The 27,777-nt window shown below is 45.1% G+C and overlaps 1 protein-coding gene across 1 annotated transcript in view; it reads right to left on the reverse strand.

Moving 5' to 3' along the window:
• Positions 1 to 11,432, reverse strand: part of NAALADL1 (N-acetylated alpha-linked acidic dipeptidase like 1) — a 57,866-nt gene extending 46,434 nt beyond the window's left edge. The window contains exons 1-3 of the mRNA XM_061606433.1: positions 11,133 to 11,432; positions 9,785 to 9,957; positions 7,379 to 7,500 (exon numbers count right to left, since the gene is read on the reverse strand). Of these exons, the coding sequence (XP_061462417.1) occupies positions 7,379 to 7,500; positions 9,785 to 9,957; positions 11,133 to 11,347 (510 nt within the window). The 5' untranslated portion in view covers positions 11,348 to 11,432. The remainder of the gene's footprint in view (positions 1 to 7,378; positions 7,501 to 9,784; positions 9,958 to 11,132) is intronic.
• Positions 11,433 to 27,777: the final 16,345 nt, after the last annotated feature.

The following is a 27,777-nucleotide window of genomic DNA, read 5'->3' on the forward strand; positions in this document are numbered from 1 at the left end:
GTTAAAGCAAAGAAACACAGATGCCCTCTCAACCATGGGACCCTGATGCTTTGTTTTCCTCAGAAGGACTGTTTTTAAAGGATCTGATGAATTCCCACCCCGACATGCCAGTGGGACTTGGAGATTTTTCCAGGAGCAGCTAACCAAAGGCTGTTATTGCCTCTGCCCATGCCAGTGGGAGAAAAGGCATTTCTAAAAGTCACACGGGGAAAGGTGGGTTCTGAGAAATACAGTCTCCGTACTTTTTCCTTCCAGAAAGAAAGCTGCTGCAATAAACTGTTTTTCTCATCATTTGAATTTCTGATTAGCATCAGCAACCCACAGACTGATCGATTAAGCTGACTATCTGATCTTTTGAAGATGAACTTTGTACAAACCTGCAGTGTGTTTCAAGACCATGATACTTGTTTTATTTCAATTGTAATGTTGAATGTAACCATTTATGCATTGTGTTTTATGTGACGATTTAACCATTGGCTGTTTTTCCTTACATAGTTTAAGTGTTAAGAATGTTTTCTCTTGGACTTCCAGGAAGGGTGACTTCGCTTGTGCCTGCTTTTGAGACGAGCTCTCGTCTCAGAAGAAGCTTTTTCAGCTTAAATCAGTCAGAACGTTCTTTTTGACTGGTGAAGATTCTCTCCTGGGCAGGGAGAAACGTAGAGATTAACCATAAAAGCCTGTTTTTGTTTGGGAGGACTGGATCTCATTAATTTATGAGAGAAGGTTCAGCCAGCAATGCCGGAGGACGTCCATCAAGCTCTAACTGAATAAGCAACACGTTTATCTTTTCTTTAAAGAAGAACGGACTTAAACAAGCAAGCATCCTTCTTTCTATATTTTTTTTTTTGTTTAAATCGTTGCTGCAAAAAGAGTTTTGTCAATGAATCAGCTATAAAGATCTTCTGGGTGAGTTAAAAATTTTCTCCTTTATTCACGAAACTAAGGAGGAAAGAAATTGAAAAAGCCTATCTTAGTTTTTATTGCAAAAAGCTGACTTGGAAGTGCATTCTAAAGATACAAACGGAAGAGGGATTTCTATTTCGAGGAGGGGAAAAAAAATAAATTTGATTTATGAACTTTGGAGCATTATATATTTGGGACTATTTTCTTTTTGGTCTATTTCATTTTGACGAATCTACTTGTTCACGACGCCACTAACTCTTTTGAAGCTGGGAACTAAACCTGTTTTGTATTCCTGAACATAAGAGATAAGGCAGGCTGTATTGTCTACACTGTGACTTCATGGAGCCTGGAATATTAACCCAATTGTGACTGAAATAATTTTTGTTTTTGTGGTCTTAAGAATGGCAATCAGGAAAGTGGCTGAGACCATGGAAGAAATTATGTTTCAGAAAATAATGGATGAGAACTTCCGGGAAGGGTGACTTCGCTTGTGCCTGCTTTTGGGACGGGCTCCCGCCTCAAAAGAAGCTTATTCAGATATAAATCAGTCAGAACATTTTTTTTTTGACTGATGAAATTTCTCCCGGGCAGGGAGAAACGTAGAGATCAACCTCAAAAGCCTGTTTTTGTTGGGAGGACTGGATTTCATTAATTTATGAGATAAGGTCCAGCCAACAATGCCGGACGGACTTTCTAACAAGCTCTATCTGTTTAAGCGATACGTTTATCTTTTCTTTAAAGAGAGAACGGACTAACAGGCAAGCACCCTTCTTTCTATTATTTTTTTTTTACTTGGTTTAAATTGTTACAGCAAAAGGAGATTTGTCAGATTGATCGGCTTTGGAAAACTTCTGGGTGAGCTATAACTCTTATCTGTTATTCACGAAATTAACAGTTTATCTCTGTTTCTGTCGCAAAAAGCTGTCCTGGAAGTGCATTCTAAAGATAATAAACAGAAGAGGGATTTCTATTCCTGATTTCTATTCCGAGGAATATTATATTGTCTGGGACTATTCTCTTTTTGGTCTATTTTATTTTGACGAATCTGCTTCTTCACGACGCCACTAACTGTTTTGATGCTGGGAACTAAATTTGTTTTGCATTCTTGAACATAGAGAGATAAGGCAGGTTGCTCTGTTTATACTGTGATGTCATCAAGCCTGGAATATTAACCCAATTGTTGCTGAAATAAGAAGTGGTTCTTCTTTATTTTTGTTTTGCTTTGTTTTCGTGGTTTTAAAAATGGCAATCAAGAAAGTGGCTGAGAATCTGGAAGTAACTATGTTTCAGAAAATAATGGATGAGATTGAGATAACGAAACAAACCCTGCGACAGGGTAGTAAGGAGCTGAAAATTGAACTGAGCAAAATGACGCAGGAGCTTAAAGAAATAGGGGATCCTGTGAGAGAGGATAATAAGATCAGAGATGAGAAAAGAAAAAATAAAGGGAAGATACAAGCCCTGGAGATTGGAACAAATGTGGAATTGGAAAAAGATCTGGAGTTTATGGATTTTAGAAATAAAATCTACTGTTTGGAATTTAACGTTATCTCTGAAGAAATTAATGAAGATATTAGAGATAAAGTTATCAATGGCTTGGATAATCTTCTGGACTGGAATGATGTGATGGAGCTTGATATAGAGAAAATCTATGGAATTAACTGCAGCCATGTGACAATGGAAAAACTCTTAAGAGATGAGCCAGTGCATTTTGTAAAAAAGAAGAACACAGATATGACTTTACAACAGTATTTCAGCAACTTATTCAGAATGGATGGCAAGAAAATATTTGGGATAGAGGAAATTCCCATCAGACTCTTATTATATGACTATGGTTACAACAGCAAGATTATTATGGAATACTGATAATGGAAGATTGGACACTGAAATTACTGGACTTAACAGGACTATTGAAGATGGAAGATGGAACTAATAGGGATAATGGAATAATGGCTATTGAAATTATTGGACCTAACAGATTCTGATGAGATGGATTAATCGAAATGTTTATTTGGACTATGGTTATGACAATAAGATTATTATAATTATTAACGAGATGGGTTAATTGACATGTTTATTTGGAGAAAAATTGATAGATATATTTCTTAAAGAATTGAAACCTCTCTTTGACTTTTTGTGGAAAGAATAAAGTAATGTTTATGAGATTTGATGATTAATTAAGATAACTACTGGAGGAAAGTGATTTTATAATATGATTTAAGAGACAGGATTGTTATATATTGTAGACCTATAACTGATTTGATATGTGACAAATGGGAAGTCAACATTTTATTTTTTTTGTTTAATCATTTTTGTTTTGTTTTGTTTTTTGTCTTTGAATGTTTTATGATTTTGTTTTCTATGTTTTATGAAAATTTGAATAAAAATTATTGTAAAAAAAAAGAAAATAATGGATGAGATTGAGATAACGAAACAAACCTTGAGACAGGGTAGACAGGAGATGAAAAATGAATTTAGCAAAATGACGCAGGAGTTTAAAGAAATAGTGGATTCTGTGAGAGAGGAGATTGTTGAGATTAGAGATGAGAAAAGAAAAATTAAAGGGAAGATACAAGCTCTGGAGATTGGAACAAATGTAGAATTGGAAAAAGATCTGGAGTTTATGGATACTAGAAATAAAGCTTACTGTTTGGAACTTAACGTTGTCTCTGAAGAAATTAATGAAGATAATAGAGATAAAGTTATCAATGTATTGGATAATTTTTTGGACTGGAATGATGTGATGGAGCTTGATATAGAAAAAATCTATGGAATTGACTACAGATATGTGACAGTGGAAAAATTCTTAAGAGATGAGCCAGTGCATTTTGTAAAAAAGAAGAACAGAGATATGACTTTACAACAATATCTCAGCAACATATTCAGAATTGATGGCAAGAAAAGATTTGTGATAAAGGAAATTCCCATCAGACTCTTATTATATGACTATGGCTATGACAGCAAGATTAATATGGGATACTGATAATGGAAGAATTGATACTGAAAATACTGGACTGAACAGGACTATTGAAGATGGAAGATGGAATCAATATTGATATTGGAAGAATGGCTATTGAAATTATTGGATCAAACTGGTTTGACGAGATGGATTAATCTATATGTTTATTTGGACTATGGCTATGATAACAAGATTATTATGGGATACTGATAATGGAAGAATGGCTACTGAAATTATTGGACTTAATAGGATTATTGATAATGGAAGAATGGTTACTGAAATTATTGGACTTAACAGGATTATTGAAGATTGAAGATGGAAGATGGAATTAACATTGATAATGGAAAAATGGCTATTGAAATTATTGGACCTAACAGATTTGAATGAGATGGATTAATCGACATGTTTATTTGGAGAAAAATTGAAAGATATATCTCTCAAGGAACTGAAACCTCTCTTTGACTTTTTGTAGGAAGAATAAAGTAATGTTTATGAGATTTTATGATTAATTAAGATAACTACTGGAGGAAAGTGATTTTATAATATAATTTAGGAGACAGGATTGTTATATATTGTAGACTTATAGCTGATCTGCGATAAATCGGAAGTCAACATTTTATTTTATTGTTTAATTATTTTTGTTTTGTTTTGTTTTTTGTCTTTAAAAATTTGAATAAAAATTAATGAGAAAAAAAGATAATGTTTTGCTCTTGGGATGTTTTTGGCCTTTTAAATCCCTCGTGATGGGGTCTACAGAATTTGGCTATTTCAGAACAATAGTTAGGAATAGTGCAATGCCCAGGAAGTGCACCAGTGGGCTATAATTAAGCATGCAAGATGGGTAACAATTAATGTGAATGGATGACAACACCATAAGAATCTAGGATTTGTTTGTGAAGATGATAGTTTGGAATCCCATCAAGACTGCTTTTCTCTCAAAATGATTAATGTATCTTATGGCTCTTTTATGCTAAGAAATGAATCAAGTTCAACTATTGTATATTCTGGACATGGGTGCATGTGCCTTAGAACATTTTGTGATTATGTTGTTATTGATAAGTGTTATATACAACCTATGCTAAGATATATCAATGGATGCTTTGTGGTATTGAGGAAATAGTAGGATGTGATTTTTCATTTAAAGGCCCTGTATGGACCATCCAGAGAATAGATCTGTTTCAACACCTCAAACCCATTGCATTAGGTTATGGCCTAGCTGATCTCCAGAAGTTACTTTCTCATCCTATGTTACAGAAACAATTAGAAGCAGTTAAACAAATGGGAGAACAAGCTACACGTCAGATAGCACATGATTGCTATACAGTCGCTTACATTATAGATAAGTTCTTATAGATAGAGACACACAGATGGTGGAATTCTCTCTTTGGTTGGGGTGAAGACGCCAAAGGAGCTTTAATTCTTATAGTGCACCCCATTGTGGTGATTTTGATATTTTAATTCTGGTCTTCGTTTTAAGGGCCCTTGTGATATGGATTCAAACTCAAATGGCACAGTTACACTGAATGGAAGTCAGCATTGGAGCCTGGGGGCAAGATAGTGACTGAGGGGTGAAAGGACATCTGTATGAGTATGCCCTTCACCGGGGGAAGTGTAATAGCTTGGCTAACCCTATTTTGGTTCAAATGGAATCTAGGAGGTGCAAGGCCAAGAGCTATAGCTTCCACCCCAACTCTCACACATACCCCCACCTGATGGTATGACTGGTAATGCGTTCCAGCGGTTTTGTGCAAAGAAAAACAAGGGCAGAGTTAAACGCTGTTGCATAAATGTTATCTTATTCCTTGGCGTGTACACTCCCCACCTACAGTGAATCCCATTGTTTGTTAGAGCCTTAGTTGTTTTTAGTGCCAATTAAAAGCATACATGCAGATATACTCGCACAAATATGAAGTTTTCTGGCCTGAATTAATGGAAAAAGCATTCAGGACAGTGAAACAATCCAGAAGTAACCTTCCTGTGTTAGCCATTTAAGCTAAAAGGTGGTTCAAGCATTTAGTGTAGCAAAGCTCTCCACAAGAGGAAATTAACGGTTTCACTGCCCTAAACGCTTTTTGAGGGAGGATATTGTAATATAAGAAAATTGGAAGTTTTCCTGTACCTATAGAAATGCTGACAACACATGTAGAATGATGACAATGACCTTTGATAAGTTGGCAATATTAAGGGAATCAGCAGGACTCAGCAAACTGAAAAGTATCAAACAAATGAACAAGCTAGCAGCTTCATTTCTTATCTGCAGTACAGAGCATGACTAACCCCCACCTTTGGAATGCATGTGAAACCGCCTGGAAACAAGAAACTATATCTGTGTTACTGTAACTTTTAGATCTCACAGACTGACACGAGTCTACTGTGAGCTCTCGACTTGCAAGTGACAATAAACTAGGCCTTGGTTGCTATTCTGAGTCTCCGTTGTTTGATATTGGGCCTCAACCAGCAGGAACGAACCTTACTTCTAGTGTAACACTGCTGGGGCTGGTGACTGTAGCTCCCACTCCATGATCCATGCTTGCCCCCCACAATCTTGAGTGATGGTAGCCATGTGCACACAGGGCACTAATCCACTGGTGCAACTGGGCCTATTTCACACCCCAGTGCCAAGGGTAGTGCCATCACACCTTCAACGGCCCCTGCAGTCTGGTGTTAGCCTGATGTTGATATTTAATGTACTTAAATACATTGTGTTACCTACTAATAGCATTGGAGGGGTGCAGATTGTATTTTGCCCCAGATCACCTCTCTCTGGCCTCATATCCATCCTCTGATACATCTGCAGAGAGTGAGATCTAGCAGCAAAGCAATTTAAGGAACGGCTGAGGATTTGGGATCTCTCTCTCTCTCTCTCTGGGGACTAGAGATGGGGGGCGGCAATGTGATTCAGTTCGCATTTAAAGCCAGATCTATCAAAATCACACCTTCCAAAACAATATAACTGAAATACAGACGTCCTTCAAAAATCACACTTTTCTGATTTTACAATGCAGTTCTCCAACCAAAGTTTACAAAAAATAGGGGCAAGTGCACATAAAAATGAATATATTAGTGAAAACAACATACAAAAAGCATTATATTAGAAGAAATGGCTTGCAAAATGTGTACGTTGGTCAAAACTGCATACAAAAATGTGTTTATTGGGGGAAATGTGCCCTAAAACGAATTTTCATGAGGATTTTTTAAAAAACAAATATAACAAAACTGCTGTGGAAATGTGGAGAAGTGAATTTGAGATGGGGAAAATGAGAATTTTATTTATTTTATTTATTTATTTATTTATTTTATTTATCCTTCCATCTCTACTCAAGACATGCTGCAGCTCTCAGGGCCGATGCCCGGAAGGGAGGAATCGATATGCGGATGGCATGGGGGAGGATTATGTGGGGCCTTTAACGGGCCCATAAAGGGGGCAAATTCCAAGCAGAGATTAGATAAGCATATTCAGAGATTAGATAGGAGGATAAAAGTGCACAGACAGAGGGGTCCTTCCTTGCTTTGTACCTTGGGGTTCCCTGGAGGTGCATAAGCAGCATAAGGCTTCACCACTTCCCTATCTGCCTGGTCCGCAGTCAGGTTTTTCTCCGTTTCCCGGGAGACAAAGGCACGGGTACCATTTTCCATCACTGGCATAAAAGATGAAGAAGATCCAGTCAGGCTATCTGTGGCTGGTGGTGTTCTTCCCCTCTCCGATTTCCTCTTCCACCCTCATTTGCTCCCATACTTTTTCCTGCCAAGACACGTTCTGGCCCACAAATTTGTCTCTGATTTCCAACTGCAAACAGTTTGAAATATCATTGACCAGCTTTAGTTTTTATCCTGATTAGTTTTGTATTCAAGAAATGTGTCTTGTTGGGCAACTTGGTTGTTTTTAGGCCAGGGATGGGCATCCTGTAGTCCTAAACCCAAAGCCCTCTGCAAGTGATCAGCTCAGCACTCTGGCAAGGGCTGTCTGTCTCTCCCCCATCAGCCCTCTGGGCCAAAAGAGAGAGAGAATGGTGTAGCAGCAGAAAGAGGAGGGGTGGCCCCACCCACTTCCATTAGGTAGCCCCCGAGAGATTATTGCCCCCAAGAGAAAAAAAGGGCTGCTCACACCTTCTTTAGGCTATCGCTTTAGGGTACCCTGAAACCCCTCCAAAGCATCTCTGAATTATGTTGTAATATAAAACCTGTTGGCATTTGCATGCTTTAGGACACAATTCCTGCACAAAATAGCCTTAGGTTTCATCTATGTACTTGAAACTTTATAATTGGGTTGGGGGCTTTTGGAGAGTGTCTGATCTGGTTAATTCCCACATAGAATTGGGTCACATTATATAGCGTGTGTTCAGGAGGACACATCCGGGAGGAAGGGTGGGATATAAATCAAATAATAAATAAAGGGCATGCACCTTTATTTGGAGATACGTTTGGGTTAGAGTGCAAGGCTTTTGGGGTTTTCCATAGAGCACATGGGCACACATGCACACAAAAAACACCTCTGAATTATCTCAATACATGTACAAATACTTCCTGACATACAGAAGAATTGTCAGCATTTTTCTCCTTTGGGTCCCACAGAATGGTGCCTTCCCATTGTTGAGGACCCATCACCCGTGACCATTGGCTGTGCTGGCTGGCGCTGGTAGAGTCAGAGGTCAACAGCATCTTGAGGGCTCCACAGGTTTCCCATCCCGGTTTGAGAGGAAGACATTTCTGCACAAATTAGCCTTGGCTTCAGCCATGTGGTGGGGCCAGCAGCACTTTGGGGGTCGCTGAGCTGGGCAAGTCCCACTAAAATTGTGGGAGATTTTATATGTGTTTGTACACAAAATTATTCAGGTTTCAACCATGTCATTTATGACATGATTCAGAGTTGGTCTTTGAAACGCCCTATAGTCTAAAAAAAGACTCACATTTCTTGAATACATATACAAAGGCCTATCCATCAAAACATTTAGAAATTGAATCTCTTATGCAGAGGGCAAATCTCTTGCAGATGGGTCCTTGCTTTTTATGTGAAATCCTTTGAACGCTCCCAAGCACGTCTAAACATTATCATCTGCCTGCAGTGCCAGCCCATCTTGCTGCCTGAGGCAAAAAAACCACAAATGGCGCTCCCCTCCCATTCTCTGGATGGAAGCTGACTCAACTGGCAGCTGAATCTTAATTTTTTTGGTAATCTTAGAGGTTTTTGTTGATTAAGCATTCTATAAATCCCACTAACTAAATAATTTTCAATCATGGAAACACCTGATTGCAGCAGCAGGCTAGCTTAGGGGTTCAGGGCAGCCCATGTGGGGTGCACACACACTAAGCTCTGCATCCTCCAACATCTCCTGCCCCCCAGCAGTTGCTTCCCTCACGCTGCCTAGTAGTGCTGCTGGCTGCCCTGTCTAGCTGATCTTTCTAGTGATTTCAGAGTCGGAGAGTTTCCGTTCTTTGCCCCCCAATCCCCCCCCCGCACTCCACCCAATAGGGAGGGGGGAGGAATTCGATTCAGTTCACACGTAAAGCCGAATCTAACAAATTTGCACTTTCTGAAACCATATGAGAATTGAAACACAGCCATTGTTCAAACTCGAATTTCTTAATTTTGCGATGCAGTTGTGCGACCACTTTTTTTTAAAAAAAAGCATGTATTAGGTGAAAGTGTGCATAAAAATGAATATATTTGTGGAAAATAACATTCAAAAGAGTGATATTAGAAGAAATTGCTTACAAAAATGTGTACATTAGTAAAACCTTTATACAAAAGTGTGTTTATTAGAATGTTGCACTAAACTGCTGAAGAATTTTCATGAGGCGTTTTCAAAAAACAATTTGCTAATTGCTGCAGAAATGTGGAGAATTTAATTTAAGATTGGCAACATGAGAACCGGAGAGGCCCGAAATGGACAGACCTTTCCTTCCGTCCCAGCTCATACTCACCCACAGCCACGGAGTTTGGTTCCTCTGGGTCAGGGAAGGAGAAGAAGACCTCATATTGGGCCTCCATGGCATTGTCCAGGCCAGTCGCAGGGTCTCGCCAGGCATTCAGCAGCAGCTGCACCAGATGTTCATCTCCCTTAGTGGCAGCCATATGGGGCTTAGAAGACAGCTGCCTAACGCAGGAGGGAGCAGTCAGGGATAGGCTTGGGGATGCGGACAGTGTCTGTGCAAAATTTGGAATCTGGCACAGAATTCATCCTTCCAAAAACGTCAGCTTCCTTCTTCCTCCAGCTTTTAAAACGGAATCTTCAGCACCCTTCCTTAGCTCCCTCATTTCAGGCTCTTTTATTCCTGGTTCTACAGTTTTGCACATCTTCCGTTATCGCATATGTATGAGAGCCCACAAATTCCCTTACTACACCAGACGAAAGGTCCGTCCAGACCTTTTCCCAAGAGTGGCCAACCAAATGTCTCTAGGAGCTCAGAGAATCAGGGCATAAAGGTCTTTCCCTGTTCTTTGTACCCAGCATCTAGTATTGGGCATAAGAATGCTCTTGATCATGGAGGCTCCATCCTGCTAACATGACTGGAGCACTGTCTTTGTATGTACGTAAAAGGTCCCAGGTTCACTACCTGGCATTTCCAGGAGGGGATGAGGAAAGACCGGTCTGATACCCTGGAGTGCCACTGCCAGCCTTCCTCAACAGGGCTGAGCTAGGTGGACCAAATGCCTGTCTTGATATAAGGCAGCCCCCCGTGCTCCTAGGTGGGCTTAGGACTGCAGCCTAAGCTAGTGGTCCATCAACATGTCTTGTGGCTGTGCAGACCCCATGATATCTACAGAGGAGTACACCCTTTGGACTGTACCAAACCCATCAATTATTGGGTGTGTGCACAGATGGGCTAGCATTCCCCCACCCTGCCCCGTCCTCATTTCATTTCATGGGGGTGGCAAGGAAAGGAGAAAGACAGAAGGGGGTGCCTTGTCCACCACTGGCCCCTCAAGGGAATACTGCCCACGATAGAAAAAAAAGATTCCCACCCTTCCCTTAAAGACTGAGGGTTGTAGCCAACCACACTCTACTTACAGTAGACCCATTTAAATTAATGGACCTATGTTAGTCGTGTCGATTAACTTAAATAGGTCTACTCTGAGAAGGATTAGCACTGGATACAGCCCTAGCAGTCCACTCTACTCCTTGGATGAACTAGACTCTAGTCCACGAATGCTTACGCCCCATAATAAATAAGAGAGATCCCATGATACAGTTTGGGGTGGGGGAGATCCATTTCTCCAAATGCAAAATACACCTTTAGGGGCTGTTGCCTCTTCCACTCCCAGCCTTACTTGAGGTTCTCCCCAATGCGGGCGGCTTCCACTTGGCTCATGAAGTCTTCAAGCAGAGCAGGGTCCAGGTCTCTCGAGAGTCTGTGAAGCCAATCAGGGGTTTGGGGTGCCTTGTAGATTGCATAGTGCCCCAGCAAGATCCCGGCGGTCAGCAGCAGCACTCCTGCAAGCACGGCCCCAAGAATGTACTGCCAGCGTGCTATGCACCCAGCCATGCCTCCCAGCACCAATGAAGGACTGAGGCTGGCAGTGGCCTCAAAGACAATGCCAACCCTCCACCCTTTCCTGCCACTCCGGCCAATACGCTGGTGGATCTTGATCCCCATTGCCTGGCTTGCGATGGGCTAGGTGATAGGGTAATCTCTCCTATCCAACATGCCCTTTGAACAGCTGGGCTGTAAACAACAGCTCACTGATAAAGACAATGACACACTCTCCTTGCTATCACCAGGCTGAGCCTGAAAGAAAAGTACCCAGAGCTCTGAGGCATGGGGAGGTAAGATGTGAGTTCAGCTCCCCTTACCTGCTTGGGGGGGGGCATTTATGCATCACTAAAAAGATGGGGCAAAGGGGACACAGGTGTGCCTAACATTTGCATATACACAGGTGCAAATGTGGAAGGAATTTCCATCCCATAAATAGAGAGAAGGCTGTGCTAGGTGACCTGGTGCCTGCCTGGTCTGCTGTCAGCCTGAGCTCACAAACATAGAGAGAGTGAGTGTGTCCTTTGGACAGACAGCTGCAGGGAAAGCAGGTGGGCATGAAGGAGGGAGGGAGAGAGGTCTCGTCCAGGGTAGCTGGATGCATAAAGGTACACCTTTATGTGCAAATGTCAAGGGATGACGTGCAGCACTGCAGGCACCGCAGGCCAAGGAGAGGGGGTGCCCTTGAGGTGCCAAGCCAAGAAATAAGATGCAGCATTGGTGAGGGAATAAAGACGATTCATTATAATATAGCCCAACTGGTTTCAGGGCAATCTGGAAAAGTAGATGAGTACAACATCAGCGTGAAATGCATATAAATGACGCACACTGACAAGCTAATCTCTAGTACATTGCAAGTCAGGCTCAGAAATGCTCCCAGAACAACACACCGCATTGTAAAACAACAAGGAAGGGGCAACCAAAGAGCTGACAGTATTCAAAGAAAAACTCATTTACCTTAGGAAGGCTTAGAGAAAATTCCTTGTAGAATTAACAAGATAAATGCCAAAATCCTATTAAAAAAGAGAACTGTTCCCTAGCTGAGGAATTTATCTCCCGCTGGTCAGAATGAAGACCTAGTTGTACAACTTGTCGTAAGAAGTTTCTGCACACAATTCTTACACAGTTCTGTACACAATGCCATAACCAGCAACAACAAATAAGAGCCAGTGACTTGGTTGTATGAATGGGCCTCTTTGCAATATTGGGGCAGTTTACTTATGAGTATTCTTCCAATTCTGTCTGTACCTGGAATAAGTATCCTGTGTCTTTGAAAATGTAAATGTACTGCTTTCAAGTCGATTCCGACTTATGGCAACCCTATGAAGAGGGTTTTCATGAGGCTGAGAGGCAGTGACTGGCCCAAGGTCACCCAGGGAGCTTCATGGCTTTGTGGGGATTTGAAACCTGGTCTCCCAGGTCGTAGTCCAACACCTTAACCACTACACCACACTGGCTCTCTCCTGTGTCTTTAAGAACCCCCAAAAGTAATGAATCCACCTTTAATGAGGTGCTGTATCTGCCTTAAGGATGTTCAGTGATTGCAATAACCTCTGGAGCAGCATCTTCCTGCATTCTGATTTTTCGCTTGGCACCTTGAGGGTTCTCCTCTCCTTGGCCTGTGTTACTTTGGTGCCCCCTGTGGCTCCTGTTGGGCATTGCAGGTAGTCAGAGTGTCACCTCTGTGTGTGTGGGTCCTTATGGGGCTTAGGTGGAATAAAATTTGCAGATACTAAAGATGAACAAGTTTTCTTTAGTTGGCACCATAATGATACGAAACAATACAGCAATTGCTTAAAAAGAGCTAAGTACATAAGTAACTGGTTTAACACATGGTACCCGTGCAATAATCTGAGGCCAAAGAGCAATTGAGATAACTTTTGCTTGCAAACGCTACACTCGGCCAGGCCAAAAGTTCCTTTAATCCACCAGCTGGACAATTCAGAGGTGCTTCTTTGCTTTATTCCCAAAGCGACAGGTCAACCACAGCAAAAGCCAAACTTGTGAATTGCAGCGTGCAGGACACAGCCCTGCAATCACAACACAAATGGAAGCAAGTAAGAGCAAACAGACAATAATGGATTTTCCATCCCCTTGCTTATTAACTAGGCTTATATATGTTTTCAGTTTACCTTCTACAAGGCGAGAAAGAGCCAGGAAGTATTATTCAGTTCCCCAACCGCACAAGCTGTCATTTCCCTCCTTCCGGCTCGGCACTGAGTGACCCCACCGAACTGGACTAAACCAAGCAATTTATGGGGGCTGCCATAGTAATAGGTTTGGGGACCCAGGAAAGGAGTATAGGACACATTACATACCAGATCAAGGCAGAGGGCACATCAGGGTGATGCCTGAAGCATATTGAACTGCAACTGTTGAACTGAAAAAATGTACCAACTGCATTCAAAATCTTCCAATTAAATATATTTAGATTTTTTTAAACAGCATATGTGCTTGAATATGTACATTCTGTGAGAAAATGCGTTCAAAAATACATCATCAAATACATATTTAAGTGCAAATTTTCATGCATTGGATCCCTTTTAGGGCACCGACCAAACAATACCATTCGTGAGATCGGCCACAGCCTCTTAGAACTGCCTCCCCGGTTCCCTTCAGCCCCCTCCTCAACAGACTGGCCTCTTGCTCCAATAATCCACAAGCCCCTTCCCAGGACATGGTCTCTCATCTCCATGGCTCTTAAGAACCCAGGTGATGGGAGCAATTACTCAATGTGGGAAGACAATTACTTGGCATGTAACAAAATGGAATCATGTCTGAAGAGTGAGGAGTGTCTCACCTTGCTTCAGAAGAGGTCCCTGTTTGGGGAGGAAAGGTGCGTGGCCTCCACCTCCCCTTCCAGCCACCCCAATCCTCCAGTTAGGCAACACATTCCTATTAATAATGACAGTACTAAGACTACGACTATGACTAATTAGGCAACACAATCATCATCCCAATGCACCAAGATAAGATAGCCAGACCTCTGCCAAAAGGCCCTAATTTAGTATATCATGACTTGAAGTGGAAAGAGATTCAATTGCTGAGTGTATTAAACTTAGACATACACACCAAAACATGGTAGCTAGCATTAGTAAAATGTCTTAGCACCTCACTGAACTAAATAGTGTCTTACCTAGATTGAGAAGAGGTCCCTGCTTGGGGAGAAAAGGTGTGGCCTCCACCTCCCCTTCCAGCCACCCCAATCCTCCAGTTAGGCAACTGATGCCACTACGAATGAAGAAAATCCAATCATCATCATCTTCAGGCACCAAAATAAGGTAGCCAGATCTCTTTCATCCATCCTTGAGCAATGCATTAGCACAATGTCTTAGTGGCACCTCTCTGTTAGAGGAGAAAAGTGTGTGGCCTCCACCTCCCCATCCAGCCACCCCAAACCTCCAGTTAGTACTACCATTATTAGTAGGAATGTGTTGCCTAATAACACTACGACCACTTAGGGAATCCAATCAGCATCACACATCAGACTAAGGTAGCCAGATCTCCTTCATGCATCCTTAACACAAGGCATTAGCGCAATGTCTTAGCATCTAACTAAACTCAAAAGTGTCTTACCTGGATTCACACAGAGTCCCTGTTTGGAAAGAATTTTGTTAGGGGAATTAGCTCAAGTGGTAGAGCACTTGCTTAGAGCGCTTCATGAGTGGTTCCTGTTGGGGAAGAAAAGGTGTGGCTTCCACCTCCCCTTCCAGCCACCCCAATCCTCCAGTTAGGCAACTTATAAAACTACAACTAATTAGGCAATCCAATCATCATCATGCACCAAAATAAGGTAAGCCACCTTTCTTTCATGCATCCTTCAGCAATGCATTAGTACAATGTCTTAGCATCTCACTAAACTCAAAAGTGTCTTACCTGGATTGAGAAGAGGTTCCTGTTTGGGAAGAAAAAGTGTGTGGCCTCCACCTCCCCTTCCAGCCACCCCAAACCTCCAGTTAGTACTACCATTATTAGTAGGAATGTGTTGCCTAATAACATTACTACCACTTAGGGAATCCAATCAACATCACACACCAAACTAATCTAGCCAGCTCTCCTTCATGCATCCTCAAAACAAGGCATTAGCACAATGTCTTAGCATCTAACTAAACTCAAAAGTGTCTTACCTGGATTCACATACAGTCCCTGTTCGGAAAGAATATTGTTATAGGAATTAGCTCAAGTGGTAGAGCACTCGCTTAGAGCGCTTCATGAGTGGTTCCTGTTAGGGAAGAAAAGGTGTGGCTGTTCTGGCCTCAACACACGTTGAGGTGTGTGTCTATCCAGGCAGATAGACTCACGTCCAATCCACACTTTACGTGACTTAAATCTTCTATTTTTTATTGATGAACAATCTTGAACAGCAGCCAATGAACACTTAACTGCAAAAGTTGATTAGAGGATTCAGGTGAACAAAGTAGATGGAATGGGTGCGTGGTGATGAGATAATGCACAGCCAAGCCCTCCAAGCTGAGGAGAACCAGGCCTGAGGGAGGTTGTCTGCCTTCTAGCAAGAGCCACCACAAAACAGATAACTAAAGGCCTTTCTCAGGGGCAGCCAGTCCAGGCATGATCACAGACAGTGAGACCTAATCTCTTGCTAACAGATTTCCTGAAGAGAATTCTACCTACTAACTTGCAAGCAGCATATTAAACAACATAATGCTTAACTGGAGCAGAACACTCCCCGCCTGGAATCTGTAGATTCCACTACCTATAATTTTTTATTAACTGTGCAGCAGAACAATTGCATTGCTGACTATTAACTAATGAGACCACCATCTCTATGGGTGATGTCTTCACAAGGTATGAGCTGCACCACCTCTACAATAGGTCTAAGGAATGTCTTTGTTGTTCCTTCTTTTGTTGTTTTGACTTCAATCTCGCGGACCTTCCCATCCTCGCTTGGGATGGCCTTGGCAATAAGTCCCATAGGCCACTCATTACGATGGGTTCTTTTCTGAGACGAAGGAGCACTCCTAGAAGGTTGTTAGTTCAATCTGGTCCAGTGAGAAGAACCTTGTTTAGAGAAACCCCTTGAAATTGAGCGCTTGAATCAAAGACCACTCTGATTTGTCCAGGTTTCTGTGGGTGATACACTCTGAAAATTGGAATGTATGAGGTTCAACTCCAACTTGGTGGGTTGAGGCTGCATGGGGTTAATAAGGGTAGCTAGGGAGGAGACCTCCTGGTTGCCAGGCTATACCTGTCCTTTGATCCGTGCCGTCTCTCCCCCTCCTGCTAGACTGATATGCAAAGGATGTTTGATCCCAATTCCTTCCTGCCTTTCTCAGTGTTCTTCTTCTCTCTCAAGAGGGGAGCAGACATCTTTTCTTTGTCTCTCTTCTCAACCAGGATGAGTGCCAGCACTGGGACCAGTGCAGGCTGCTCCAGCATAGCCAGTTAGCTAGATATAGAACTCTTTCTTATCCAGCATGTACTCCCAGAATAAAGTAGTTGTTTCTTATTTTACAGCTTAAAGTCTCTGTCTGACTAATTTGCAGGGAAGCTAGAATCTTAGCAAAGATTCAAACACACACACACTAAACTCACTCAATACTCTCCGTTCCGCAGCGCTACGCACCTCTGCTACGCATCTCAAGGGGATAGAGTGCTTCCGTCATAAGGGGCATTGTGTGAACCATTGTACTGTTGTTGTACCTTGTGTACTCTCAGCTTGTCTCTGCCAAGCAGGAGTAGGATTTGGCCATCTTGGGCCAGTGGTGGAATGTGGCTGGCTATAGATCTCAGGTGAGGGGGGTGAAGTGCAGCATCTGGTGTAGGGATTTCACTCCTGTTGTGTGGTAGCCGGTTGCATTCTATCAGCGTAGGAAGGGGTAGCTCGATACTGCTATCCACAGCCTCTATCACGTAACCGTTTGCTCTTCTTCCTGCTGTCTTTAGCACTCCTGCACATGTTTTGCGTGTGTATGAGGAGTTGTCCCCATGCAAACCAAACAAGTCAAAGAATTCTGATTTAGCTAGTGACCTGTTGCTTTGATCATCTATAATGGCATACATTTTCACTGTTCTTGCAGGCTGTCCTTTGGGGAACAGTTGAACTAGGCATATTTTTGAACAGGACCTTCCTCCCAGGTCTTTCCCACAAACCTGAGTGCATTGGGATGTGATCTCTTGTTGTGATGCTCGTTCTCCACCATGGTTTATGGTGGCAGTGGGAGGCTTGGGTTAAGCAGAGTCTGGATGGAGAACAGGGATGTGTTTGTCGCTGCCACGCTCCTCACACTCAATGACTACCTTACAGTCTCTAGAAGGGCGTTCTGTGGATGAGCAGCATCTGAAACAGATCCCAAGGACCTTGAGCATATTTTTGCGCTCTTCTAGAGGCTTGTCTCTAAAGCCACGACATTTCTTTAGCGGATGAGCCTCTTGTGTAGAGGGCACTGCTTGTCAGGATCCTCTATCTTCTTCGGCTTGGATGTGGTAGGAAGCACATCTGTTTTGTGAACTGAGATGGGTGTTCTATAGTTGCCATCTCTTGTAACTGGCTTCTCATTTCTGAAGTATTAGCTACACCAGGGATCCCAAAGGTGACGCTTGGGTCATTCCTGACCTTAGCCGAATTGCGGATGAACCTTGAGAAAAGTGAAAAAGGAGGAAAGGCACATTGACATTCTTCTTTAAATTTTGAGCCCAGTGAAATCCATTTCTCTTGCAAGCTATGTGGTAATTTCTCCACAATGGAGTTAGCTCCACGAGCTGTATCAAGATATCCAAGTCCAGTTAGATATGGGTCAGCTTTTGCCAACTCAAGTTGCCTAATAACATTACTACCACTTAGGGAATCCAATCAGCATCACACATCAGACTAAGGTAGCCAGCTCTCCTTCAGGCATCCTCAACACAAGGCGTTAGCACAATGTCTTAGCATCTAACTAAACTCAAAACTCTATATACATGTATGTTTATTGGGGGGGGGAATACCATGGCCTCTTGGAGTTCAGCTACAGCCAGATATTTAAGGGCACAGGCCTAACATTTAATCCTGAATATTTATATAAGGTTTTTCGTAAGAGAGCTGCTAGTTGTTTAAAGCCACAGTCTGATGACACAGATTTGCCTCTGGACAAATTAGGATCGCTGGTGGCTTTGCCGTGTGCCCAGTATTCGAAAGAAGGTGCCGGGTAGCCAAAACTATCACCCCCTTCCTGTTCCCCCTCTGCAAACGCACACTCCAGGGTTAGACAGATGGTGGTGAGGACCCACCATGGGCAGTTCATTCATTCCTGAGGCTGCTGCTCCCCCTGGTGGACAAACACACCCACAGCCATCTTGCTTAAGTATAAATGGCATCTCTCCTGAACCCAAGCCCCCAGCCCCTACTCTTTCTGAAATCCCACCCACCCAAATCCTCACTAGACCCTTGTTCCTTAGGGTTGTATGAGGGAGAGGGGGTTGCTGGGGGCAGTTTCTAGCAAAACGATAGAGATCCAAAGGAAGGACAAAAGCAAAATCAGAACATGCTATGTATATATAATAAAAAGATAAAATATATATGTTAAAGAACATCATCAACAACAAAGCAAGCAAACAAACATTCGTCTCTCCCTCATCGCTGCCACACAAGTACAACCCTTGGATCCAGTCTAGGCAGATTAAGATCTCATAATAATCATAAACTTCAACGTTTTCAATAAGTATTTCCTTTGGATGAAAGAGCAAAGAGACTGAATTATGCCAGCTTTAGTAATTTATTTACCACATTTATCTCCCTGCCAGGCTCTCCTCAGATGAAGCACAACATTACTTTCAGCATTAGGGACATCATCTCAGGATCGGAGCCTCTGAGAGGAGGCCCCTAAGCATAACTCCCAGAAGTTCTTGTAGGTCCTGATTTTCACAGAAGTGTCTCTAGTCCACAGATGTGGGGGGGGGGAGGGAGAGGAGAGAAAAGGTTTCAGTGATGGATAAAATGCTTTAAGTGTGTGACGAAGACACAGCCATAGAACTACAAGTCAGAATGCTCCAAGAGGCAAGTGAGTAAGAATGTTCTGCTGCCTCCGCTGTTTCCTGGCACACAGAACCAAAAGCCAAGTGGACAGTGGTGCTCTTCCTCTCCGTCTTATATCCGGGCTTCATAAAGCTGGAGGAATGGAGGGGAAAGTGTGAGATTCTGCCCCCTTGGGAGTCTTCCTTGCCCAGTTGTGTCCCCTCGTCTCCTTCTCAGCCTCAAGATCCGTCTCTCTGTGCCTTTTCCCTTCCTTTCAATCACTCTGGCGCATTTTCTGTCACTCTCCATTTTCCAGGCACACCGAGTGCCCTTCCCTTGCACAACTGCCCTCCCCACTTCTAATCCCTGATTCCTCTGAATAAACATCCAGGGCCGCCGCCACCCCTTTGCTGAAAAAAAGAGAAGACATAGCTCAGCTGGAAGATCGCTTCTATTGCTGTTGAAAGAGAGATAAAAGAGCAGAAGAGAGTCAGTTCCCTGTTAGGAAGACTGCTCCGGCCCCAAACTCTGGGCTCAGGGTTTGATTCCAAGTGGAAATGGCCATCCCAGGCCAAATGCTTGCATGGTCCTCCTCTCGGCCAGACCCACAGGACTCCCTTCCACAGAACTTTCTCCAAATCCCATCCCTGGATTTTTCATGCGGCATCTCAGTCACCACAATGGCCTGGGACAAAGTCCTTGGAACAGGGCAGCGTCTCCTCCTCCCTCCGGCGAGCCTCGGTGCAGGTGTCCAAGACAAAGGCCAGGAAAGACTCGTTAAGGGCTGGTTGCTGAAATTGGCAATAGTCAGGCTGCGAGTTCCGGGAAGGGCTTTTCTGCATCTGAGACTGAGGAACTGGGAAAGGGATGAGAGCTCTCCTATCAGCCGCCTCCGGGGCCTGCCTCCTCCAGAAATGCCTTCTCTTCATTCTCAGTCAACGTGATCCTCAGTGGATCCCAAAGATTTGTGGAGGATAAGGCTGCTGATGGTCAGTAGTCATGTGGCTCTAAACAGTGCCAGTTTGTGGGGCTCACAGGCATAGAACCACAGAGTTGGCAGGGGCCTACAAGGCCATCGAGTTCAACCCCCTGTTCTGCGCAGGAATCCAGGAGAGGGCTGTTGTGCTCCTGCCTCCTGTGGGCTCCTTCACCCACACCTCAAGATATCTGGTTGGCCACTGGATTTCAAGATGCTGGACTAGACGGCCTTTTGGTCTGATCCAGCAGTCTGGCTCTTTTGGTATTCTTACGGCTGTGGGATATCAGAGCACCAGTTGCCCCCCATCTGATCCCCCAAGCTCCCATCCTAGTGTGCTCTCTCCCCTCCCTTCCCTCCATGGCGCCTGTTCACAGTTGGCTTCCTTAAGTGGGGAAAAACTGTATTAGGGTTTTATTCCTCCCACCATAATCACCTGGACCTAGAACAGATGGAGGGGAGGAGACAGAGGCCTGTAACCAGAAATGGTGTGTGTGGGGGGGGTGGATGTCTGGAGAAGACAGGAAACCATTGCAGGACAGAAGTGTGGGTGGCCTAATATACTGTTGCGCGCCTCCTCCAATCTCCAAGCGGTGACATTTTGGGGGTCCCTGCGCCCGTCCAGGGTTTGGTTTCCTTTGGGAAGAAGGTCAGCGGAGACTGCGGTGTCTTTATGAAATATGGTTTGTTTATTTACACACATTCCAACCTGAGCCCAAGAATGGAGGGGTTCAATACATCAGCAGTCCAATATCCAGCTTTTCCATCTGGGTGCAGGGGCATCCCATAGCCATGATGCAGAGGGATAGCCTCTCTGTGTGCCTGCAGCCCCAGCCATTCTCTAGATGAACACACTCCAAAACTACCAGCACAAAACTCTCCTGGGCTCCAGGAGGAGGGGGGAAATGCTCTCCTGAAGAGTTTCAATAACAAAAGGATCTTCCTGGCCCATTTCACCAGTTGCCGGGGCAACTAAGTAGGCCCATTAACTACCTGGCCACTCTTATTATAAAAACAAAGGACTCATCGGTCAGCAGAGCCAGTTCCTCCAGATGGGCAACACATTCCTGCTAATAATGATAGTACTAATACCACCATTACCACTTAGGCAATGCAATCACCATCACACACCAAAATAAGGTTGTCGGCTCTCTCTCTGTCACACACCTTTAAGCGTTAGCACCATGTCTTAGCATCTCACTAAACTGAAGAGTGTCTTACCTGCATTGAGAAGAGGTCCCTCTCTGGGAAGAAAAGGTGTGGCCTCCACCTCCCCTTCCAGCCACCCCAATCCTCCAGTTAGGCAACTGATAAAACTGCAACTAATTAGCCAATCATCATTATCACCATACACCAAAATAAGGAGGCCAGCTCTCATTCAAACATCCTTTAGCAATACATAACCGCAATGCCTTAGCATCTAACTAAACTGAATAGTGTCTTAACTTGACTCACAAGAATAGTGTCTTAACTTGACCCACAAGGGGTCCCTTCCCTTTCTGAGCTGTGTGTCGGCGGCCAGAAGGGGTGGCCTGCTTTGAACCAGCAGCACCAAACCAGGCGGCGATGAAGGACCTTGGGGGAGAAGGGCCAGCCCTGCCCCCAATGCTAATTCTGGGGCGAGGGAGGCCAGAGGCGGCCACCATCCTGCTTGGGATCCTTCAAGTGCAGGGGGCGGCAGAATTTCCTCTCGGGCCAACTGCTGCTCTCCTGAAGCATCCTTTGGGCATCTGCGTCTCCATGGAGACTGGAACCCGGCATTGTGACAGGAGGGCCTGCAAGGCAGCTCACTGGAGGAGGCTGGCCTCTGGGATCAGAGGCTGCGGACTGGGTGACCCGGGGTGGGGGGGATACAGCCAAGAAGATGCAGGCGCCACCTGCTCGGCATCCTTCGAGCCCTCTCAGGTCAACCACAGCCGACTCTCTGCTGGAGCATCCCTTGGAAGCCTCTGTCTCCGGGCGCACCAGATCTGTGCAGAAGCTCCTTGGAAGAGGGGCTGACCTCTGCGATCACCAGGGGCTGTTGGGGCTGGAGCAGGAAAGGCAGAAACCAGGGCCGGCTACAGGCATGCCAGGACCCTTGGACATCAGCGTATGCAGCCCCCCCCCACCTACCTGTCTGCTGTCGTTTACCATTGCCCTTAATAAAGATGGAGGCCACAGTTTCCCTAAGGGGATGACGCCTCTGCTGCCATCTTTGTTGATGGCACACGTGCGTGCTATGCATGTGCATCTCTGCCATCAACTAAGATGGAGGCAGGGGCTTCAGTACCTTAGGGAAACAGCGGCCACCATCTTCGTTAAGGGCAATGGTAAAAGTCAGCAGACAGGTAGGTGGGGGGCGGGGGGGCATGGGGGGGCCCGTGGATCGCAGAAGGGGAGCAGAGGGGTGGCTGAGGGGCCCCCTGTAGCTCCAGGGGCCATCAGGCAAGTGCCCCACCTGGCCGCCCTTTAGAAACAGCCCTGCCCCTGACTATTGGCCATGCTTCTCTGCCAGGCTCGCCTTAGACGAAACTAACCCTCGTGCCACCCACACACTTACTTTCAACATTAGGGACATCATCCTCATGTTGGGGCCTCAGAGAGGAGGCCCCTAAGCATAAGTCCGAAAAGTCCTTGTAGGTCCTGATGGTGAAGACCATTTTCATAGAAGTGGGTCCAGTCCATGGATCCAGGAGAAGACGTGTGAAGGGGTGGGAAGATAAAAGATGTTGAGCACTGGATAAAATGCTTAAAGTGTGGGAAGAAGATGCAGCTGTATAAATAATGTTTAGACAGGAGGTGAGTTAGTAAGAATTTATGTCGTCCTACACTGTCTCCTGGCATGCAAAAGCCAAAGCCACATGGACTATGGCACTCTCTCTACTTTGAATTTGGGCTTTAGAAAACTAGAGAAAGGTGGGGAGGGGAGAAGTCTGAAATTCTGACCTCTTGGATTTGTCCTTGTCCCACTGTGCCCCCTGGGCTCTGTCTCAACCTCAAGATGGCCGGAGAGAGATGAAAGAGCAGAAGAGGAAAGTCAGTTCCTCATGGACATTAGGAGGACTGCTCCGGCCCCAAACTCTGGGCTCAGGGTTTGATTCCAAGTGGAAGTGGCCATTCCAGGCCAAATGCCTGCATGGTCCTCCTCTCCTCTCGGCCAGACCCACAGGCAGGGCCGGTTCCAAAGGGCAGCCAGGTGGGGCACTGGCCCGAGGGCCTTTGGGGCTACCGGGCCCCCTGAGGGGTCCCTCTGCTCCCCTTCCGTGATTCGCAGCAGGATCGCTGCCGCAGATCGCACGGCAAGAGCTTCGGAGCTCCGCCATTCCCTTGCTTAACCTACCTTGTTCTGCGGTTGCACACACAGCGCTGCCCTTAACAAAGATAGCAGTTGAGATTTCCCTAAGGGGCTGAAGCCTCTGCCGCCATCTTGACTGATGGCACACATGCATGCTGCGTGCGTGCATCCCTGCCATGAACCAAGATGGCAGCAGAGGCTTCAGCCCCTTAGGGAAACCTAGGCCGCCATCTTTGTTAAGGGCAGCGCTGTATGTGCAACCGCAGTACAGCTGATAAAGGTAAGCTCAGCAAGGGAATGGCGAGGTGTGCGATCCGCGGCAGCGATCCTACCACGAATCACGGAAGGGGAGTGCCGGGGCTTGGGGCAGGCTTGTGCCCAAGGGCCCCACCGTGTCTGGGTCCAGCCCTGGAGAAGACAGCTCAGCTGGAAGATCGCTTCTATTGCTGTTGAAAGAATCTTCTGGGGCTGTTCAAAGCGGGCCCAATTTGCCATGATGTCCTCAGAGAGACAGAGAGCAAAGAGCCGAAGAGAAAAAAAGTCAGTTCCCCGTGGACATTAGGAAGACTGCTCTGGCCCCAAACTCTGGGCTCAGGGTTTGATTCCAAGTGGAAGTGGCCATCCCAGGCCAAATGCTTGCATGGTCCTCCTCTCGGCCAGACCCACAGGACACCCTTCCACAGAACTTTCTCCAAATCCCATCCCTGGATTTTTCATGCGGCATCTCAGTCACCACAATGGCCTGGGACAAAGTCCTTGGAACAGGGCAGCGTCTCCTCCTCCCTCCGGCGAGCCTCGGTGCAGGTGTCCAAGACAAAGGCCAGGAAAGACTCGTTAAGGGCTGGTTGCTGAAATTGGCAATAGTCAGGCTGCGAGTTCCGGGAAGGGCTCCTCTGCGTCCGAGACTGCAGAACTGGGAAAGGGATGAGAGCTCTCCTATCAGCCGCCTCCTGGGCCTGCTTCCTCCAGAAATGCATTCTCTTCTTTCTCAGTCAACGTGATCCTTGGTGGATCCCAAAGATTTGTGGAGAATATGGCTGCTGATGGTCAGTAGTCATGTGGCTCTAAACAGTGCCAGTTTGTGGGGCTCACAGGCATAGAACCAAGGAGTTGGAAGCGGCCTACAAGGCCATCGAGTTCAACCCCCTGTTCTGCGCAGGAATCCAGGAGAGGGCTGTTGTGCTCCTGCCTCTTGTGGGCTCCTTCACCCACACCTCAAGATATCTGGTTGGCCACTGGATTTCAAGATGCTGGACTAGACGGCCTTTTGGTCTGATCCAGCAGTCTGGCTCTTTTGGTATTCTTACGGCTGTGGGATATCGGAGCACCAGTTGTCACCTATCCGATCCCCCAAGCTCCCATCCTAGTCTGCTCTCTCCCCTCCCTTCCCTCCATGGCACCTGCTCATGGGTGGTTTCCTTGAAGGGGGAAACTTTGTTAGGGTTTTATTCCTCCTGAGGAACCACCATAATCACCTGAACCTAGAACAGATGGAGGGGAGGAGACAGAGGCCCGTAACCAGAAATGGTGTGTGTGTGGGGGGGGTGGATGTCTGGAGAAGACAGGAAACCATTGCAGGACAGAAGTCTGGTGGCCTCATATACAATTGCAGATGCGGCCCTACCATTTCATGTGTCACCTCTGCAGTTCATGGAACTGGAAGACATCTTAACTGCTGGGAAAGGAGCAGGAAAGAGGCAGCCAAGACAAATGATAGCTTGGAGAGAATGTGGGTAGAGGGGACTTTTCTTTGTCTAATGCTAGTACTTTGGGTCATCCAATAACATTGATAGGGGTGTCTTCATGTAACGTTTCATTAATGTATAGAGTTCACAGGCACAAGATGTGACCAGGACTACGAGCTTGGAGGGTTGGAAACAAACAGGAAAGGGGTTACACCAATTCATGGAGGAGAAGGTGGTCTATGGTCTTATCAGTGATGGCTATACAGAACCTCCAGGTTTAGAGGCAGTCTACAGCTGAACGCCATCTGCAAGAGTTTAAGCAACAGGAGTGGGCTATTGCTTGTGGGCTTTCTGGAGAGATCTGGTCGGCCACTGGACTAGACGGGCCTTTGCTCTGATCTAGCAAAAGGGCTCTTTGTGTTTTTTCATGCACACACAGACACCAATCTGTTCTCCACAGGGACATGGCCCATTGTGTATCTCTTGTGTGTGAGCTTGTGTGGGGGTGAAGCCCCTTTCATTGCCATGATGCATTACATGGAGAGATCCCAACATTCCCCCCAAAAGAAAAGGGGAGCATTTAAAGGCCTCCTCAGCATAATCTTTTGGGGATAACCCTGCCCAGCCTCCATGGAGAGGGCAGAGGTCCCTACGAGTGTCCTTGAAGCATCAAGGCGTGAAAGAAGTTGAGGCAGAAGAATGTGACTTTTTGGTGGCAGAGGGATTGAGAGGCAGGTGGAGAGGGTCTGCTGGGACTCGCAGCTGGAGAGATGAAAAATGGAGAGGAGACAGAGAAAGAGAGTGAATGAGATGTGAGAATGGAAATGCAGGGAAAGAATTTGGAGGAGTTAAGCTCTTCTGGAGGTGAGTCGGCCAACTTAAGTTGGGATATATTAAGTACACATTTTAGTATTCTGTATGAAAGGTCTACTTTTTCTGGGCAATATTTTTAATGAATAAATAAATGTTTGACACCTTTTCAGCTAGCCTGGGTGTTGGATAAGGGTAGTATATCTCACCCCGCATGTCTTGTGCGGATATGCTCAAATAACTGTATGGCGAGAGAGTCCTCCTGGGCTCTGTAGCTCAGGAGGTGGTGGAGGCAGGCAGCATTGAGGGCAGCCTGCTGGACTCAGCAGAGCGACTGGCCTAGCGACCTCCAAAGGGGCCAAGCTGTGGGGGGACCCCGGGCTCTCACCCCAAGACAGAAATAGAAACAGAAGAAATCCTACTTACATTTTGAACATGATGAAACGTATCCCTATTTAAAAAACAAACACCTGTCTAATCTACCTGCCTAAAAAACCCACCTAAGCTCGCCCCGCCCCACCCCCCAGCCCTAATCTTGCCCCTCAACTTACACCTAACCCTAACCCTAAATAGCTAGCTAAATATAAGTATATGAATATGAATAAAGATATAAAAAGATGAACAAGATACAAATGACAAAAGAAAAATATAAACAAAATATAAAAAACAAAACAAATATCAAAAAACAAAATAAATATCAAAATAAAAATCCATATTAAAATAAATATAACTCCTCCTCTCCTACTGGCTCCTAACTAGCCCACACTGAACAACTGCTAGTTGGCAGCTTTTAGTCCAGCAGCAAGAGATGTCACAAAGGAGGGAGGACCACGGTTACCTTGACAACCCACCCACCTTGGCCCTGGGCGTGGCTTGATGTGTCTTCAGAACTTTGTCTGTTATTCTGTCTGCCGGATTGGTGAAACATATGACAATGGAAGCAATGACCTAGAGAGGCAGTGGGCTCTCCGACACTGGAGGCATTCAAGAGGCAGCTGGACAGCCATCTGTCAGGAATGCTTTGATTTGGATTCCTGCATTGAGCAGGGGGTTGGACCTGATGGCCTTATAGGCCCCTTCCAACTCTACTAGTCTATGATTCTGTGATTCTATGATCTTTTCACAACCATATCGCCATTTCTCTCATCAGTCAGATAATTCTTCATTAAGGAACATTTCTAAAGGGGTTGGGACCATCCCAAACTCCAATACAGTAAAAAACTCATACTGTACCTCCCAAGTTTAGGGATGCCTACTGCACAGTATTAGACAATCTTCTCTAATGCAGAAGGTCCCAGGCTCAGTCCCCGGAACCTTCAGGTACGGACGGGAATGCCCTGCATCTGGAATCCCAGACAACAGCTGCTAGTCAGTGTAGGCACTACTGAGCTTCATGGATCCATGGTCAGATCTGGTATAAAGCAGGTTCCTATGTATATTCCTATTTTTTTATTTATCCTAATAACAGACAGCCTTCCTCATAAATAAATGTGTCAACTTCTCCACAAGACCTGAGGATTCATTCCTTACTTGAATATACAATGTAGACAGGGAGGAAACTTCCTAGTTCATCAAAAAAAGCCATTGGCACTGCAAGGTGAACTGCCTCAATGCTGACTGAAACAGATCTGCCAAAATTTCAAAGTTGAGAAAGAGGCACTTTACAAAACGACATGGTGCTCAGAAAAAAGGAGGAAGCCTGTGTAGCACTGTAGGGTTGCCAGCCTCTGCATGGGCAACACT

This window comes from Rhineura floridana, chromosome 22 (assembly GCF_030035675.1).
Source record: "Rhineura floridana isolate rRhiFlo1 chromosome 22, rRhiFlo1.hap2, whole genome shotgun sequence".
NCBI lineage: Eukaryota > Metazoa > Chordata > Lepidosauria > Squamata > Rhineuridae > Rhineura > Rhineura floridana.